Source organism: Oratosquilla oratoria, chromosome 9 (assembly GCF_046742065.1).
Source record: "Oratosquilla oratoria isolate Oo_2021 chromosome 9, ASM4674206v1, whole genome shotgun sequence".
Taxonomy (NCBI): Eukaryota; Metazoa; Arthropoda; class Malacostraca; order Stomatopoda; family Squillidae; genus Oratosquilla; species Oratosquilla oratoria.
Genome location: NC_134785.1, coordinates 56,374,041 through 56,389,917, shown reverse-complemented (window position 1 = coordinate 56,389,917; position 15,877 = coordinate 56,374,041). Strand labels below are relative to the sequence as shown.

The window sequence follows — 15,877 nt, the reverse complement described above, 5'->3', positions numbered from 1 at the left end:
ACCACCAAAGGGAAGATGCCCCCTTTCCCCCTCAACTCTCTTGGATCAAATGAAGTACATCAGAGCCAAACTCCACCACAGCAGGGCCTGACAATTTAATTTGATTCAGCACCCACCTTGCTTCATTCACTTATCTATGGAGCAGATGCAGGGGACACACCTTTGGGCTGTACCATCCATTCAACTATTCACAATCTCCCTCCACACATGCTTATCTCTTGTCCCTGCTCTAATGACATACCATGTGCATCATGGTCTCTTGGTAGGGAACATTTTACAAGAGATATTATGAAGGCTCAAAATCTTCAATTTCCTTATTATTAACATGCAACTAAACTACATTCTTGTGTCCTTTTGGTACAGCAAAACACCATAAGGATTATTTTTAATGACCATCACATGATATCCTTCATTGATATTCAATAAATGGTTTGTAGTATTGTATTTTTCTTAAGGTGGGGCCCCTCGTTTTACATGTCATGACTGATGCATTTTTTTCTGGTGGCAGCCACCAGTTTTAAAAGGGTAAATTATTTTAGTTAACCCCTTTAACCAAACAAAACAAGAGTATCCTCCAAATTTTGTTTGGACCAATGCAAAGTTCTGCTTAAAAGTAACTTTAGAACATGACACCTTTGAGCATCATCCTGGCTGTAGACAAGTCCAGATAATGTCATAAACCCTAAATTTGTTTGAACTGTAAACACAAGCACACATATCATTGGAATACGTGTAGTTCAAACTGTGACAGTTAAGGACACTTCTCCAGCAGAAACATCAAATAAGGTATTCATGCCAGCATTTCACCATAGAAAATGTGATGAGGTGAGTGTCAATGCACACAAAAAGAACTTCCACCAGCACTTATTTGCTCAGGAGCTGAGAACATATAAGCTAATGTCACTTGCAGTCGTAAACAAAGGGTATGACAAACTATAATCTCAAGTGCCATCAGAAGAAGACTCTGAGACAAAGACTCATCACCAGAAGACTCTCCCAAAACTACTAACAAATAGAGGGATAACGTATCAGCAGGCACTGAAATATCACCTGTGACACTGAACATAAATACACAGGCACAATTATATGCCATCAGTGCAAGTGATGAAGAAACTACACACCAAAAAGACTAGATTTGCCTACATACCAGGAAAACCACAAGACTGTACAGATGTATATTAGTAGAAACGCTGGATTGTACAGCAATATACCATGAGAATCACCATAGTGAACCATAGATATAAAGTTCTTTTTGAGACATCATGTACAACTGTTGGTGCATCATTAGCAAAGGAGGAATAGCAGAGGCGCAGGATCAAGCAGATTTTGAAACCAAGACAACACACTTTTTCCCCTCTTACCTGCTGTGCTGGGACAATACGTACCTCTCTCAGTTCTCACCTGTGCCACCGCCATGAGTAAAAACAAACGAAACAAACAGGGTAACAACACAATCACAGCAGACAACAAAAAACAAACACAAAATCATAGAAAAATTGGCAAATGATGAGAACTAGAAACTATTGCAGCATGAACATCCCTTTAGTTCTTCATTAATTAATGATGCATATTCTAGTGTTTACTTGGGTGGGTGCTTCTACTTGAAACCAAATCCTAAGGTGTACCCTTTCTACTACATGCCATTACCAGTTTGACTGTCAACAATATTATACATCAAGTTGTCCGCCCAGACCTGAAACTACCACCGGTCGCACAAACATTTGACCTGGGGTCAGTTTGACCTTAGGGTCATCATGACTTGGGCTCACAAGGACCATGCACTAGTATGCTTACCTCCCCATGTCCTCTCTAGGAATCTCCTCTTAATATATGTAAGTTAACCCACCCTTTGTAAAACCACACTGAAGAGGATCACAGTTAGTGATCACAATATACATATCTTTAAATATTTTTTTTTCTTCAATATTGTGATATTCAGTCTATATATATATATATATATATATATATATATATATATATGTATATGTGCAAAGTAGACCACTTGGTAAAGAAACTAACAAAGCAGAGCACTGTCGTATATTACATCTGAAGATGAAATATACGGAAGCGCTCTGCTTCGTTAGTTTCTTTTTCCAAGTGTCTACTTTGCATAAGTGAACACACGTACGTGTCCTTATTAGCATATATGTATGTGTGTGTGTGTGTGTGTGTTTGTGTGCGTGTGTGTGTATGTGTGTTTATCAAAAGACTCTCTTTTATAAGTGGGTAGCCTAATCAAGGCATACACCCAGCTTTCACTCGTCCCATACCCATCCAACATACATTTGTCCTCCTATTTTAGCTCCTTATGGATGAAGGGTCATCCCTGTTCCCCACCTATTACTTTGATCAGAAGCAATGCAGCAAGACATAGCCCCTCCACAACAGGACCTGACAACCAACGCTAGTTTATCCCCACTGCTTTAATATATAGCAACCCTCACTCCTTACCCACTTGAGAATTTATAGAGCTTGTTCCTTTTCTTAAACATTGTGCTCACTATCATCAACTCACTTTCCAAATGCATCTCCAACATCTCTCCACTTTCTTACCTGGCACCCTGTACCTATTACTCTAGTAATGAAATCCTTTAACAACACAACATTTACATTCAATGAAATCAAATCCAAAAACACCTCCTTCTCCTCTTCACTTGTCTTACTAAAACCCAAAATCTTACAAAAACCCAAACCTCCCATCCTAATTTCACCTTTGCTTACACTGTCCTTGAAGACACTGACCTCCACTCCACTATGTGCTTACCCATCTCATGGGCAACAGTGGCAAAAGACCATCCTAAAACTATTCTTTGGGAACAGAACCCATTACAAAATTAAAGAGAAGAAAATTTTGGGAGTGTTATTAAAAGACAATTTGTCACCCAACAGACATTTCAGCAAGATTGTGGGAGAGATGTACAGACTGCTGCAGAAGACTAGAGTGGCTTTTCTTTATATGGGTGAAGAGATGATTAAAAGAAAATCATCAAAACACTGATCCATTCATGACTGGAATATGTGTCAGTGGTATGGTCCCCACACAGAATGAAAGACATTACCAAAATCAAGAGAATACAAAAAGCAGTAAAATAAAAATTGTCTCCAAAAGAAAACGAGGTGATATGATCACATTATTCACGTCACTAAAGGAAAGATCGCATGTCTAAGGGACGTAAAAAAATGCCGTTTTCCATATAGATCAGCGTTTCTTAACCTGTGGTGCTGAAATCAATTTCAGGGGGTGCTGGGGAAGGTCACATACATCTTTACTCTATCTTTATAGTAACCAGGTGTTAGCCGATGGTAAGGGGTGCTGGACTGTTTAGGTCTGACCAAAAGGGGTGCTGAGGTCGAAAAAGGTTTAAGAAACACTGATATAGATGCATAGATATTTGGAATAGCTTAGGTGATATAGCCCAAGTTCAAACAATACATGAATCCAAATCTAAATATGATAACTGGAAATCAAGAATATAAATTAAATTGGAACTGTACATGAATTTGAGGCTAGACAAGTTGGAGAGTAGAAGATGGGACCCAACAAGAGATACTCTTTTCCTGTATACCACAATTGGTAAATACTTACCAACAATCCACTCCTTCCCTCCCTCATCCCCTCATCATTCCTGACACTTTCCCCATCACACTCCCAATCTTAAACTCACCCCTCCTTCAATGCTGACTTTGCTTTCCCAGAACAAGCATCTTACCACAGCAACCTAACGCAGCAGAATTCAGACAAACAAGATATCGCCACACGAAGATGCCTAATGTCACCAGAGAAACCCATTAAACCCCCTTTATTATACCTGCCCCTATTATATTACCCATAAGCTAACATATAAATAACATATCTAACCATACCCACCAACCATACAACTAACCCCCATGTATAGAACTGACTCCAATGCATAGAATAGCGAAACTAACACCTTTACTTATGACAACCCACTAACCCCCTTTATATGCGAACGTTTTGTAACCAAGACAGGAGAGCTGGGCAGGTCAAGAGCCTGCCAGCTAGACCTGGCTAGGTCAAGTGCCTGCCAGACACAGGTGTGCCCAAGGTCAAGGCCCAGTACTTACTGTATTTTGCCCAAAGGGCCCATATATAGTTTGTTAAATCCAATACCAGATCACCTTGTTATAAATAAATAGAAGAAAACTCCGGTTTTGGAGTTTATCTCACCCCCATTAAGTCCCCCTTTATGTAGCAACACGAGACAAAAGGCTACACCTTGACATGTGGGGTGAATATCATATGAATATCTAATGCTACACCCAGAATATTTGGGTTCCCTTCATTCATTATTTCTGCCTGAGCTGAGGGCTCTTCAAAGAACTCACCATCACACTCCCTGTGCCTCAATTCACCTGTAAAACAGTTTTGGTTCATCTTTGCAGTTTTTTCTTCAAAGAATTTTCTCAGCCCTAAGTAATCTACTTTCCTAAAATGGAGTCTCCCTTGCCTGTATGATTCATTCCTTGCCTCTATTTCCTCATTCACCATATATATTTCCTCCTCTAGCTCAAGTAATATGTGGTCACTTTTCCCAATTGGTGTCTTGTATTCAACTTTATCCACAATTTCAGATTCTGACATAAAGAATAAATTTAGTCTCAATGGTTCTTCATTATTTCTATATCTGGTGTCTTCCTTTACCCATTCTATCACTGTAATGGCTACCTCCTGTGTAAGGGGGAAAAAGCCTTTGGTATATGTATGTATGTATGTCACTGTATATTCCATAATCATGTCAAGTAATACATTTCCCCATAATTCCTCTCCACCTTTCACTGTCATCTCCTCCCAACAGATTTCTTTACAGTTTAAATCTCCCATAAGTACCATGTGTGTGTGTTTACCTAAATATATCTAACTAGTTGTAGTATACAGGAAAAGGAGCAACACTTATTGGGTCCCATCTATTCCAGAAATCATTTATCCTACCTAGCCTCAAATTCATCTTAATCATTGTGTGTATTCGTAAAGTCACATCATTTCCCATAGAATGGACTATACGAGCTCTGTGCTCTCATCCAGGAGGGTAATAGATGTTGGTCATACATCCAACACATGATCCAAGGCTATGGTGAATTACATAAGAAAATTGTTAAGGTATTCTTATATCCCTTGCCACAGGAAGATAATTCACATTATAGGAACACCACCAAAATTTCTTCCACCATGACAGAATTCACTTTATCTTTTGCTACAGAGATGAATAGTAAAATGTGTAGACATTACTTCTTATGACCACGACAGAATTCACTTTATCTTTTGCTACAGAAATGAATAGTAAAATTTGTAGACATTCCTTTTTGTGACACTCTAAGTTGTAAATGGTAAATAATTACATCTATATAATAAAGCATGTGTACATATGGAATAGAAAGAGCAATTTTTAAAATAACTTCACATGACAGGGTAAAAGGTCTACTATTATTCTGAAGAATAGATAAAGCTCAAAACCTGCATCACTCAAAGAAGAGTATAGGTTAGTTCTGCCTACTAAGGTTCTTACCTGTCTGCTTGGGGAGTAAGTACCTCGCGTAGCTCTCTTTTTCTTGGCCATCATGAGGAAGACAGTGAGACCAACAATAGCGATGAGGACCATCAGTCCAACCACTGAGCCCACAATGATAGCCAGGTTGGAGCTGGACAAAGGTGATACGGGCTGCAGAGTTAAGAATAAAATAATTTTAGTTGACTTTCATCCCGTCCAAGTTGATTTAATTCTAAATTCAGCTACACTTTCTCTTCACCATTTCTACTATTGTACTCACTTCCCACCTTCTTCAAACTGCCACCAGTTACTTTTAATATTCTATTCCATCATCCTTTCTGGGGTATTAACTACATATTTACAAGCAGTCAATATTTAAGGGAGGAACCAATAACTGGTATCTGCCTGTAGAGGTCCTACAAAATGAGCATTTAGTAGATCATCTCCCTTTTCTTCACCTTCAAAACTCATTACCCCCCTCACCCCCATCTGGACACACTGTCTCTGCACACAGTCTCTGCACTGGGCACCATGATTTCTCTTTAGAAACTATATTCCCTCCACATTTTCACAAAACAAGATCTGACAACCATCACAAATATCAAGACAATATGCACACCTAGATCTAATGTGTTCACATCAACTGCAGGAACAACATTTGGACAAACCAAAGAAACTATTACTACAGTATACAATGCATACACTCAGGGATGAATTTTGCAAGCCCTACTACATGGGCCCATAATCTTACTAAGACACACTATAACACCCAGTACCAAAACCAAAAAGAATATATGGAAAATTAAGAGAATCTAAAAAGCAACTACAAATATGGCACCAACACTATCAAAACTATCATATGAGGAGAGATTGTCAAAACTAGAATTGCTAACTCTAGCAAAGGAGAGAAAGAGGTGACTTGTTGACTATCTACAGAATCATGAGAGGTATGGAAGTCCTTGATAGAGAAGACTTACTAAATTGGGATAAGAGAAATACAAGGGGACATGGAAGGAAGCTCAAAAAGGACAGTTATAAAAGAGACCTGAAAAAGAACAGCTTTCCCCACAGAGTGGTGGATGTATGGAACAAACTACACAAAACAAGTGTGTGAAAAAACCTTATACGAATTTAAAAACAAATTAGACATGGCGTATCTTCCCGTAAGATACAACTAGGTAAAGTAGGTAAATACACATCATACAAAACAAAGATCTGAAGACAATTGGAGGCCACACAAATACAACATCAACAGACCATTTATACCAGAAAATGTCATGGATAACCTTGACATGAGAGGCACACAAATACTCACTGAATCCTCCACAAACACAATACACCCACTACACTACATAGCAGAACATTCACATATGCCAAGAAACATCAAAACAACACCCAAATACCTAGATCACACACAAATACTCTCTTCTCTTCCTCCACAACCACTAGACACCAGCCTCCAGAAGCATGTCCATAATGATATTGTCCACTGCTCTATCAACAAACTGGAAAACAATACTTTGCTGAATGCCAGACCTCTTGATATTCATCTCTCTGAGTCCTCTCTTCCCCGATAGGACAGTCCACCTAGCCTGACTACAGTGCAGCCAACATCTAGCCCTTCTAAGCTACAAGAAGAAGTTGGTTGACCACATCATGGATAAGTCCAGAATGCAACACTTCACTCCATAATATACAACACATTATGGAAGACTGAATTGTACACAATCATGCACACCAAACAACACAATATACACTCTACATGGGATTTGTGCAAAAACCCTGTTCTAGCCGTAGCATTCCTCAGGGAGATGGGACTGCTCGGCCAGACAGTCTAGGGCAATGGTTCCCAACCTTTTCTGGCTTGAGGCACCCTTGCCAAGCCTTTCAGAAGTCCCTGGCACCCTTATTAGGAAATCTAGATTCTAGTTTGTCAGTATTTTGTTGATTCAACATCAGTGTAACAAAATTGTCACTGGATAATAGGAAAATACTCATCTTTACACTGATGCTGCTTTAAAGAACAAAAATGGATGACAGAGTCGGTAATACGAAAATTATTTTAGCCCTGAATTTTGGCAGCACCCTCAGCTGATCTCACAGCATCCTTTGGTGCTGTGGCACACCAGTTGGGAACCAATGGTCTAAGGAAAAACAACAACTATGATTCTGACCAATAAGCTAGTATTTTCACCTGTTCACTGCAGTCAATTCCACCCCAGCCTTCAGGACACTTGCAGTACATGCGGGTCTGGTTGTTGGAATCAGGGAAGAACTCGTCACATAGGGGTATGCAGATGCCATCGTTGGTGCAGTTGATCTCAGGCTGAGGGATATATTTGTGGGGAAAAACACATTAACTCAAGAATGTCCAAGTAGCATGTATCTCAAAGTAGAAAAAACTGAATGGGGAAACTGGGAAGGCAAAAAATATGCAAGGATTTAAGATCAAACTGGATGATGAAAGATATAAAAGTGGGTCACTACGTGCATAGCTCTCTTCTCATAAAATACAGCTAGGTAAATACAACCCTTAAAAAAAAAAAAAAAAGTACTAATGATCCTGTATATGGCCCTCTTCCTGTAAAATACAACTAGGTAAATACAACTATTAAAAAAAAGAAAAAAAAAAAGTACTAATGATCCTGTATATGGCAACTTTGCTACAGAAAATTATCTCTTTTCCATTTATTTTCCAATCCCCACCAGCATCCCCACCTCTACCTAGAAGGGCTGTCTGAGGGGCTGGCACAATTAGGATCTCTATCAATTTCCATTATTTTCCCTCAATTTTTTTCACATTAAGAGAAGTAACAACAAGCAACCCTCTCTGCTTTCCTATCTGCCAGCTCCCTTACTCCCCCTCCAACTTTTCTCCTCAACTCCTCATTTCTCACTTTACCCAACTTTAAGCCCCACCATAATTCTCTAAGACTTCATCTCAAACATGTTTAAATTTCTCCATTCTGCCTCCCTTAAATTCCAGTCTCAGCCCTCGGCAATTGTAATTTTGAACTACGTGTTCTTTTCATTATCTGTATTTCATGTATTTGATTCATTGCCAAATAAACTACTTTATTATTATATTATCATTATTATTATTATTATTACTACTATTATTATTATTATGATGTATAGTGTCCGAGGCATATTTACCCCTTTATATAATCTTCTCTTTGCATCCATTCTCAATGCCTGTTTTCTGTCTAGCATCACTTCCACCAGAGCAATTCTGCAGCACTTACCTCAATACAAGGGTTGGAAAGCTGACAAGTCTGTCCACAGAAGAAATCAGGACAGTCACAGATGAAGGACCCAGGCTTGTTGATACAATTCGCTCCATTTTTGCAGGGTCTAACGGAAGCACATTCATCAATATCTTCAGTGCATGTTGGACCTTCCCAGCCTAAATAGTACACAAAAAAATGTTAATAGGGTTGGGAAATAGAAAAGAAATATAAGAGTGACATTATTCCAGCACATTTTAATTGAGGTTATAGAGCACTAAGATCTTTCTAGCTTGTGTGGCTGCTTTTTAGAATTTCTGCTATGCCTACAAACTATCTGACCTCCAATATCTATATTTGAAAGGTACAAAGAAAAGAGAAGTAAAACATAAGATAAAGGAGTCAAAGAGGAGAGAAGATATGAGTGGAGAATGGTTGTGTATGGATGATGTTGTGATGCATGGGAGTGGGTGGGGAATGGGGAGGAGTATGTCTGAATGATATTTTGACGCAGCCCAAAGGGATTTCTCTCTGTCTTCTCTTTTTCTGTACAATGGGAAAGCAGCCTTGCTGTGGATGTGCTGTGTCTTGCCACAATGCTTCTGACCCAAGGCAGAGGGCGAGATGCACGGATGACCTGTCATCCAGGTGGAGCCAAGAAGAGAGGGAGGGAGGGGTGGTGAATGGGAGTGGAGTATGTGGGGATGAAATGAGAGGGAGTGGATTTATGCCTTTGACTTTGGCTACCTTCCTTGTATGGGGGAAAAGGCTGTTGGTATATGGATGTATGTATTTATTGGTACCTGAAGGAGCTGCTAGGTTGCACCTGATAGAGACAACCCAGTCAGCAAGAAAAATGGAGGGTGGACGGAGGGCCCTTATCCTTTGGAACAAACTTAGTAACCATGTAGTAAGCGCTGAAACTATCAGTTGTTTTTAGAACAATTAGACAACTTTATGGATGGGGATGACAGGTGGTGATGGATACAGAGCTGCCTAGTGTAGGCCTTATAGTCTCCTGCAGTCTCCTTCATTCTTATGTTGATCAAGCTAATACTGACTCCAGACTGTACACTAACACAACTCGCTTCTACAAGGACGTCACTTTCCTATATAAAGATTTGACCATTCAGCTTTATTTTTATTTTTTATTTTATTTTTTTTCTTTAATGGTTGTCTGTGATGAGCAATGTTACCATTTATTTTTTTCTGAGGTAATGATTCCATTCTGTTATTTCTGAGCTGCCTGGTGTAGGCCTTATGGTCTCTTGCAGTCTCCTTCATTCTTATGTTCTGTTCTAGTTTATTCAAGTATGCTTCAGTGATTTTTACTGCTATTTTGTATTTACTGTGCTGGGTTATCATTGTCAAGTCATTTGTATAAGTGAAGATGCTGGTGTTTAGTTCTGATTAAGGAGTTGGTAGACCTCATATGAAGAACAGTAATGGAGAACGTATTGCTCCTTGACAGAGTCCATTATATAGACTATTTATACCTGAAATGTTGTTGTTTTGGGTCACTCTCCATTGTCTTCTTGCTATAAATTTGGTTAACCACTTCTTGTAATTGTAATGGTTTTCAGTCTGATCTTTTTGGATAGTATGCCTGGGAACCTTGTCAAAAGCCTTATTTATAATATACCAACAATTTTTTTTTTTTTTTTAATCCTTCCAGTACTTGTTGTGTGATGTTTGTGAGCAGAGTTCTGCTAGAATGGTCCTCCTTGAAACCATGTTGTTTGGGGGAGGTAGGTATTTCTGATTTGATTCTTAACGCAACTAACCTTTCCACTAATTGGGTAAGGGCCCAGCAAAAGGAATACAGCATTCTCAGATAACTCTTTCTACAATGAGTGACACTTTCCCTTTTATTCTAGCTGCCACTAAGCTATTTGGATCACATGTAGAATCATCACCCCAGACTTCAACAGGGTGGCAATTCTTCATGTGGGCTATCCTAGGGTGACGCTTCTTCGTGTGGGCTGTGCTAGGGTGACAATTCATCATGTGGGCCATCCTGGGTTTATGATTCTTCGTTTGTATAAGTTTATGACAATAATCATAACCTTCATTCAACCTTACCTAATCAAACCTAACCTTAAGTAACATAACCTAAACTAATCTAATCTAACAAACCAAACCAAACCTAACGTAACCTAACCTACTTAACGTAGCATAACCTAACCTAACATTTATTCCACTTTTGATATTCGGCATATGGGGTGACAGTTCTTCAGGTGGGATCTCATGGGGTGACGATTCTTCATGTGGGCGTTCTGGGGTGACAATTCTTCATGTGCCCCAGCTATTTTATTCATCTCTGAGACACCCCTTCTGTATATTTCTACAGCTAAAATTTTGAGCCTGCAGCTCGTCAATTAACAGAAAGCTTAGAAACTCCTGTTACCTATACCACAAATAGGAGGAAATAGAAGTTCAGCCTTACCTTCAGTACAGCGGCAGTCATAAGTGTCGATGCCGTGCTCGCATTGTGCTCCATTGTGGCACGGGTTTGAAGCACATTCGTTGATGTCTAGATCACAATACAGGCCCTCGTAGCCAGGATAACACCCGCACTTCCAGCCCTGTCAAGGCATGGAAAATATTAATAGGTAATGTGAAAGGAAGGTGTGATAGGAGGGAAAAAGTGGGGGGGAGTGGGGAGGGAAGGCAATGTAAAAATGGGAGAAAAGGAAGATGAGGAGAAGAGAGGGAAAGGTAGTGAGGAAATGAAGGACTAGCCAAGAGGGAGGGTGGGGAGAGAAGAGGGAAGGTGTGTGGAGGGGGGAGGGAGATAACTGTTACGAAAAGAGATGGGAAGGGGAGAGAGAGAAGAGAAGAGTTGGACAGGGAAGAGATTGGGGAAGATAACTATTAATAAGAGAGTGAGAGGGAACAGAAAAGAGAAGATAAATGTTAAGAAAAGAGATGGAAAGGGAAGAGAGAGTAGAGATGGACAGGGAAGAGATTGGGGAAGAGACATCAGCATAAATGGAATGCTTAGCACGCAAGGTGGGCAGAGCCTTAAGTAGGGGAGTTACACATAATGATTGGAGTTGTAGATTGTGCACCAAAAGAAGGGGCGGAGTCAGTCACAGGCTGGATGCCAAATGAAGGGGTGGTTTAATGAGCAGAACACCAAGAGAAGGGGGCAGCACCTGCTGAAACATCACGAGTCATGAGTAAGACAGAGACAAAGATCACAGTTTCATAGCTTTGAGGAAACCCCACAGGTAAGGGATGAATATCATAGTAAGGAGTTTAATAGAAGTGAATATGGGATAAGAGGGAGATATTACATGGATGAAAACAGAATTGGAAGTGGGATGAGACATAATGGATCAATCTAAGACAGGAAGTAGAGTTTCACAGCTTTGAGGATATCCAACAGATGAAGGATAGGCATTATGCTATAGAGTATAACAGGAGGTGAATATAGGCAGACACCTTACACATTGTTGCCCCAGAGGAAGAGTATCATGGAGAAGGAAGTGAAGCAGCTTATGGATCAAGGATTAGTGGAACTTAGTACTAGTCCTTGGGCTTCTCCACCTGTGCTGGTACCTATGTCCGGTGGTGTGTGGAGACTATGTGTTGATTACACGAAGGTGAACACAGTCACAAAAACAGACTCTTACCCTCTCCCCAGAATAGTTGATCTCATTGATTAAGTTGCTGCTGCAAAATTCTTTTCAAAATTTGACTTAATGAAAGGATATCATTAGATCCCTCTTACAAGCAGCACTAATGAGATATCTGCATTTGTATCCACACATGGGCACTTTCAATACAAGGGGACCCCATTTGGAATAAAAAATAGTGGAGCATCCTCTCAACGCCTTATAAATTGGCTAGTCCAGGGTTTGCCAGATGTTAGAGCATACTTGGATGACATAATCGTGTTCTCAGAAAAATTTAAATCATTGAAAAGAGCTATTTTCACTGCCATCAGTCATCTTGTTTACTACATAAGATTGTGACTTTATGTAATTAAAACTATTTTTGCTAAACACCACTATAACCCTTTCCTTTTATCCTTTACAGATCTGAGATTCTCATGCACAAAATCTAGAGCTTATTTCTCATGACAAATTTTTGATTATCATCACTCACATGTCTCTCTTCCTTTGCTTTTGTAATTAATTAACCATTCTATAAAACATTGGCAACCTATTCTAACATCCATTTTTAAAATTTTTTGCTTCTTCATATTGAAGTTCATTTCCCAATCCTGGTTCCATTCATATATTCTACCCAGATCTTCTTGCAGCATCCTACAATCCTCTATGTTCCTTACTTTCCTCGTGATCTTTGCATCACCAGCAAACAAGTTAACATAATTGATCAAGTTATCCATCATGTCATTTACATAAACCACGAACATTACTGATGCTAATACTGAACACTGTGGGACTCCACTAATAACTTTCCTCCATACAGATATCCTGTCCACTATTGTCTTCATTAACCTGTTGTTCATAACGTTTCATCCATCCAGACAAATTCCCCCTAAGACCACCTGCATGTCTCAGCTTCCATAATATTTCTGTTAGGTAACTTATCAAAAGATTTCTCTAGATTAAATAGACACAGTCCACCCACCCGTCCCTTTCTGGAGCACAACAATTACTCAACATATTAGAAACATATTATTTTCCTTTCCTAAAGCTGAATTGGAGTATGCACTCTCTTACACAAGCAAGTGTATCAACGAGGAATGTATCTGAGACCTTAACCTTAATTTTATGTGCATTAGTGATGAACATCCATATGATTACACTCTCATACCTCTCCATACTGGGTGACGAAGCAATCACCATGGACACAGTCGATGGCGAGATCCACGCAGAAGTCAATAATGACATCGCAATTGTGCCCTTTGTAGCCAAAGGGGCAGTCACACGTGTAGTTATCAGCAATGCCTAAGACGGGATCTGCAGAGAAAATGTCAGTGTCAGTTGTTTTTCTTCCTTTTATCCTTTCAATATTTCAAAAAATAGGCCCTGATGCACAACTCCCGGGACAGGCCTTAGTCTATACATTTTTGTCCAACTTTGACTCTTGCAGAAATATTCATCTGTTTAACATCTTAACCACGAGCTCTTATAGCTTCATGAAAAAAGAGAAAAGAATTGATATATATTATATATTTTTTATGACCTTTATGGATTTTGAGAAGGCTTATGACAGGGTAGACAGAAAGGTACTGATTGATTGACTGATTTATGGAATTTTTGGCTTGAAGGCCAAGCACCGGAGCCAGTAGGCCTTTCAGTGCCAGAAAGGTACTGTGGGAGGTACTACAGATATATGGGATATGGGGAAAGCTGTTCAAGGTAGTCAAGAGTTTTTATGAGAGTAGTAGGAACACAGAAGGAAATAATAACAACTATCAGGCTGCATCAAAATATCATTCACACATACTCCCTTACTCCCCATCCCCCACCCACTCCCTTCCATGCATCACAGCATCATACATACACAACCATTCTCTACTCACCCCTATCTTCTGTCTTCTCCATTCCTTCCTCAACAGACATTCCCCTCCTTCCCGATGTCCCTTTTACCCCATCCATCCATCTCATCCTTGGTCACCCCTTCATGTTATCTCCTTCCACACCTCTTTTACTAATCTTTCATCACTCAATCTTTCCATGTGTCCAAACTATCCCAATAATCTTTCGTCAGCCCTATCCGCCATCAAGGTCCTTTTTCACTCCTGCTCTTCTCGTCACCTTATTTCTCACTTTATCCAACCTAGTAATTCCTACCTTATTTCTCAGACATTTCATCTCAACAACAACAATAATAATAATAACAATATTAATAATAATAATAATAACAATAATAATGATAATAATAATAACAACAATAACAATAATAATAACAAAAACAACAATGATGGTAATAATAAGTACATAAAACAAAGATTAAAAAAATAAATAAACAAATCTATAACAGACTTACTGTAGACATCATGGCAGGCAGCCCCATGTTGGCACATGTGATTGGAGCAGTTCTTGACCTTCAGTTCACCACAGGTAGGACCAATGAACTCCTCGGTACAGGTGCACACAAAACGTGAAATCTCGTTGGAGCACGTCCCCCCGTTCAGGCACGGCAAGCTCTCGCACTCATCAATGTCTGTCTCGCAGCTGTATAGGAGAAGAAAGAGGAGGAGAAGGAAGAAAGAAGGAGGAAGAAAGGATGAGAAGGAAGAAAGGAGGAGGAGGAAGAGGAAGAGCAGGAGGAGGAGGAGGAGGAAGGACACAAGGGAAAGGAAGGACAGGAGGGGATGAGGATGAGATAAGAATGACAGGAGGAGATAAGGAAGAAATGAGAGGGAAAGGGAGGAGTAGGAGGAGTAGAAGTATGAGGAGGGAGGAGTGGGAGTAGGGAGAGAAGAAGGGAAGTAGGAAGGGAGGAGGAAGGGAAGGAGGAAGGGAAGGAAGAAGGGGGAAAAGGAAGGGGGGAGAAAGAAGGATGGAGGAGGAAGGGGAGAAGGAAGGAGAAAGGAGGAGGAAGGGGGGAAGGAAGGAAAAGGAGGAGGAAGGGGGAAGGAGGAGGATGAGGGGAGGAAGGAGGAGGAAGGGGGAAAGACGAGGATGAGCAGAAGGAAGAAATGGGGAAGAAGAACAGGAAAAGGAGGAGGAAGGAAGAAGGAAAAGAAGAAGGAAAGTGGGGAGAGGAGGAAAGGGAGGAGAAGAGGAAGGGGGCAGAGGAGGAGGAAGGAGAAGGAAGGGGAGGAGGAGGAGGAAGGAGTATTAGAATGGTGAGGAAGAAGAGGAAGGGATAGAAGAAGAGGAAGAGGGGAGGAGAAAGGGAGAGGAAGAGGGGAGAAGAAAGGAAGAGGAGGGGGAGGAGGAGGAGGAAGGGAGAGGAAACGAGGCAAGGGAAGGAGAGAAATTGCAAATTGAGATTAATTTAATCATAACTGCAGGTTCTAATATTACTTACCATTTCAGAGGCAGACGCCAAACATGTATTTTCATGAAAGTAGCAGTTGCCGACAAGACTGACGAGTTAAACAACATGTGAGGACGGAGCCTTCATTGTATTTGTACGACGATTCGCTTATTACATGTACTTGGAAAAGCTGTAATAAACGAAACATCGTACAAATAAAGGCTCCGTCCAAACATG

At 40.1% G+C, this 15,877-nt stretch overlaps 1 protein-coding gene across 5 annotated transcripts in view; it reads right to left on the bottom strand.

Moving 5' to 3' along the window:
- crb (cell polarity complex component crumbs) overlaps positions 1–15,877 on the bottom strand; it is a 283,212-nt gene that overhangs the window by 14,089 nt on the left and 253,246 nt on the right. For 3 of the 5 annotated variants that reach the window (XM_076190525.1, XM_076190523.1, XM_076190524.1), the window contains 7 exons: positions 14,702–14,889; positions 13,523–13,668; positions 11,181–11,319; positions 8,753–8,913; positions 7,702–7,833; positions 5,526–5,678; positions 1,362–1,401 (listed from right to left, as the gene is read on the bottom strand). In XM_076190525.1, coding sequence (XP_076046640.1) covers positions 1,362–1,401; positions 5,526–5,678; positions 7,702–7,833; positions 8,753–8,913; positions 11,181–11,319; positions 13,523–13,668; positions 14,702–14,889 — 959 coding nt within the window. The remainder of the gene's footprint in view (positions 1–1,361; positions 1,402–5,525; positions 5,679–7,701; positions 7,834–8,752; positions 8,914–11,180; positions 11,320–13,522; positions 13,669–14,701; positions 14,890–15,877) is intronic. The other 2 variants (XM_076190526.1, XM_076190527.1) reach the window with 1 other exon arrangement.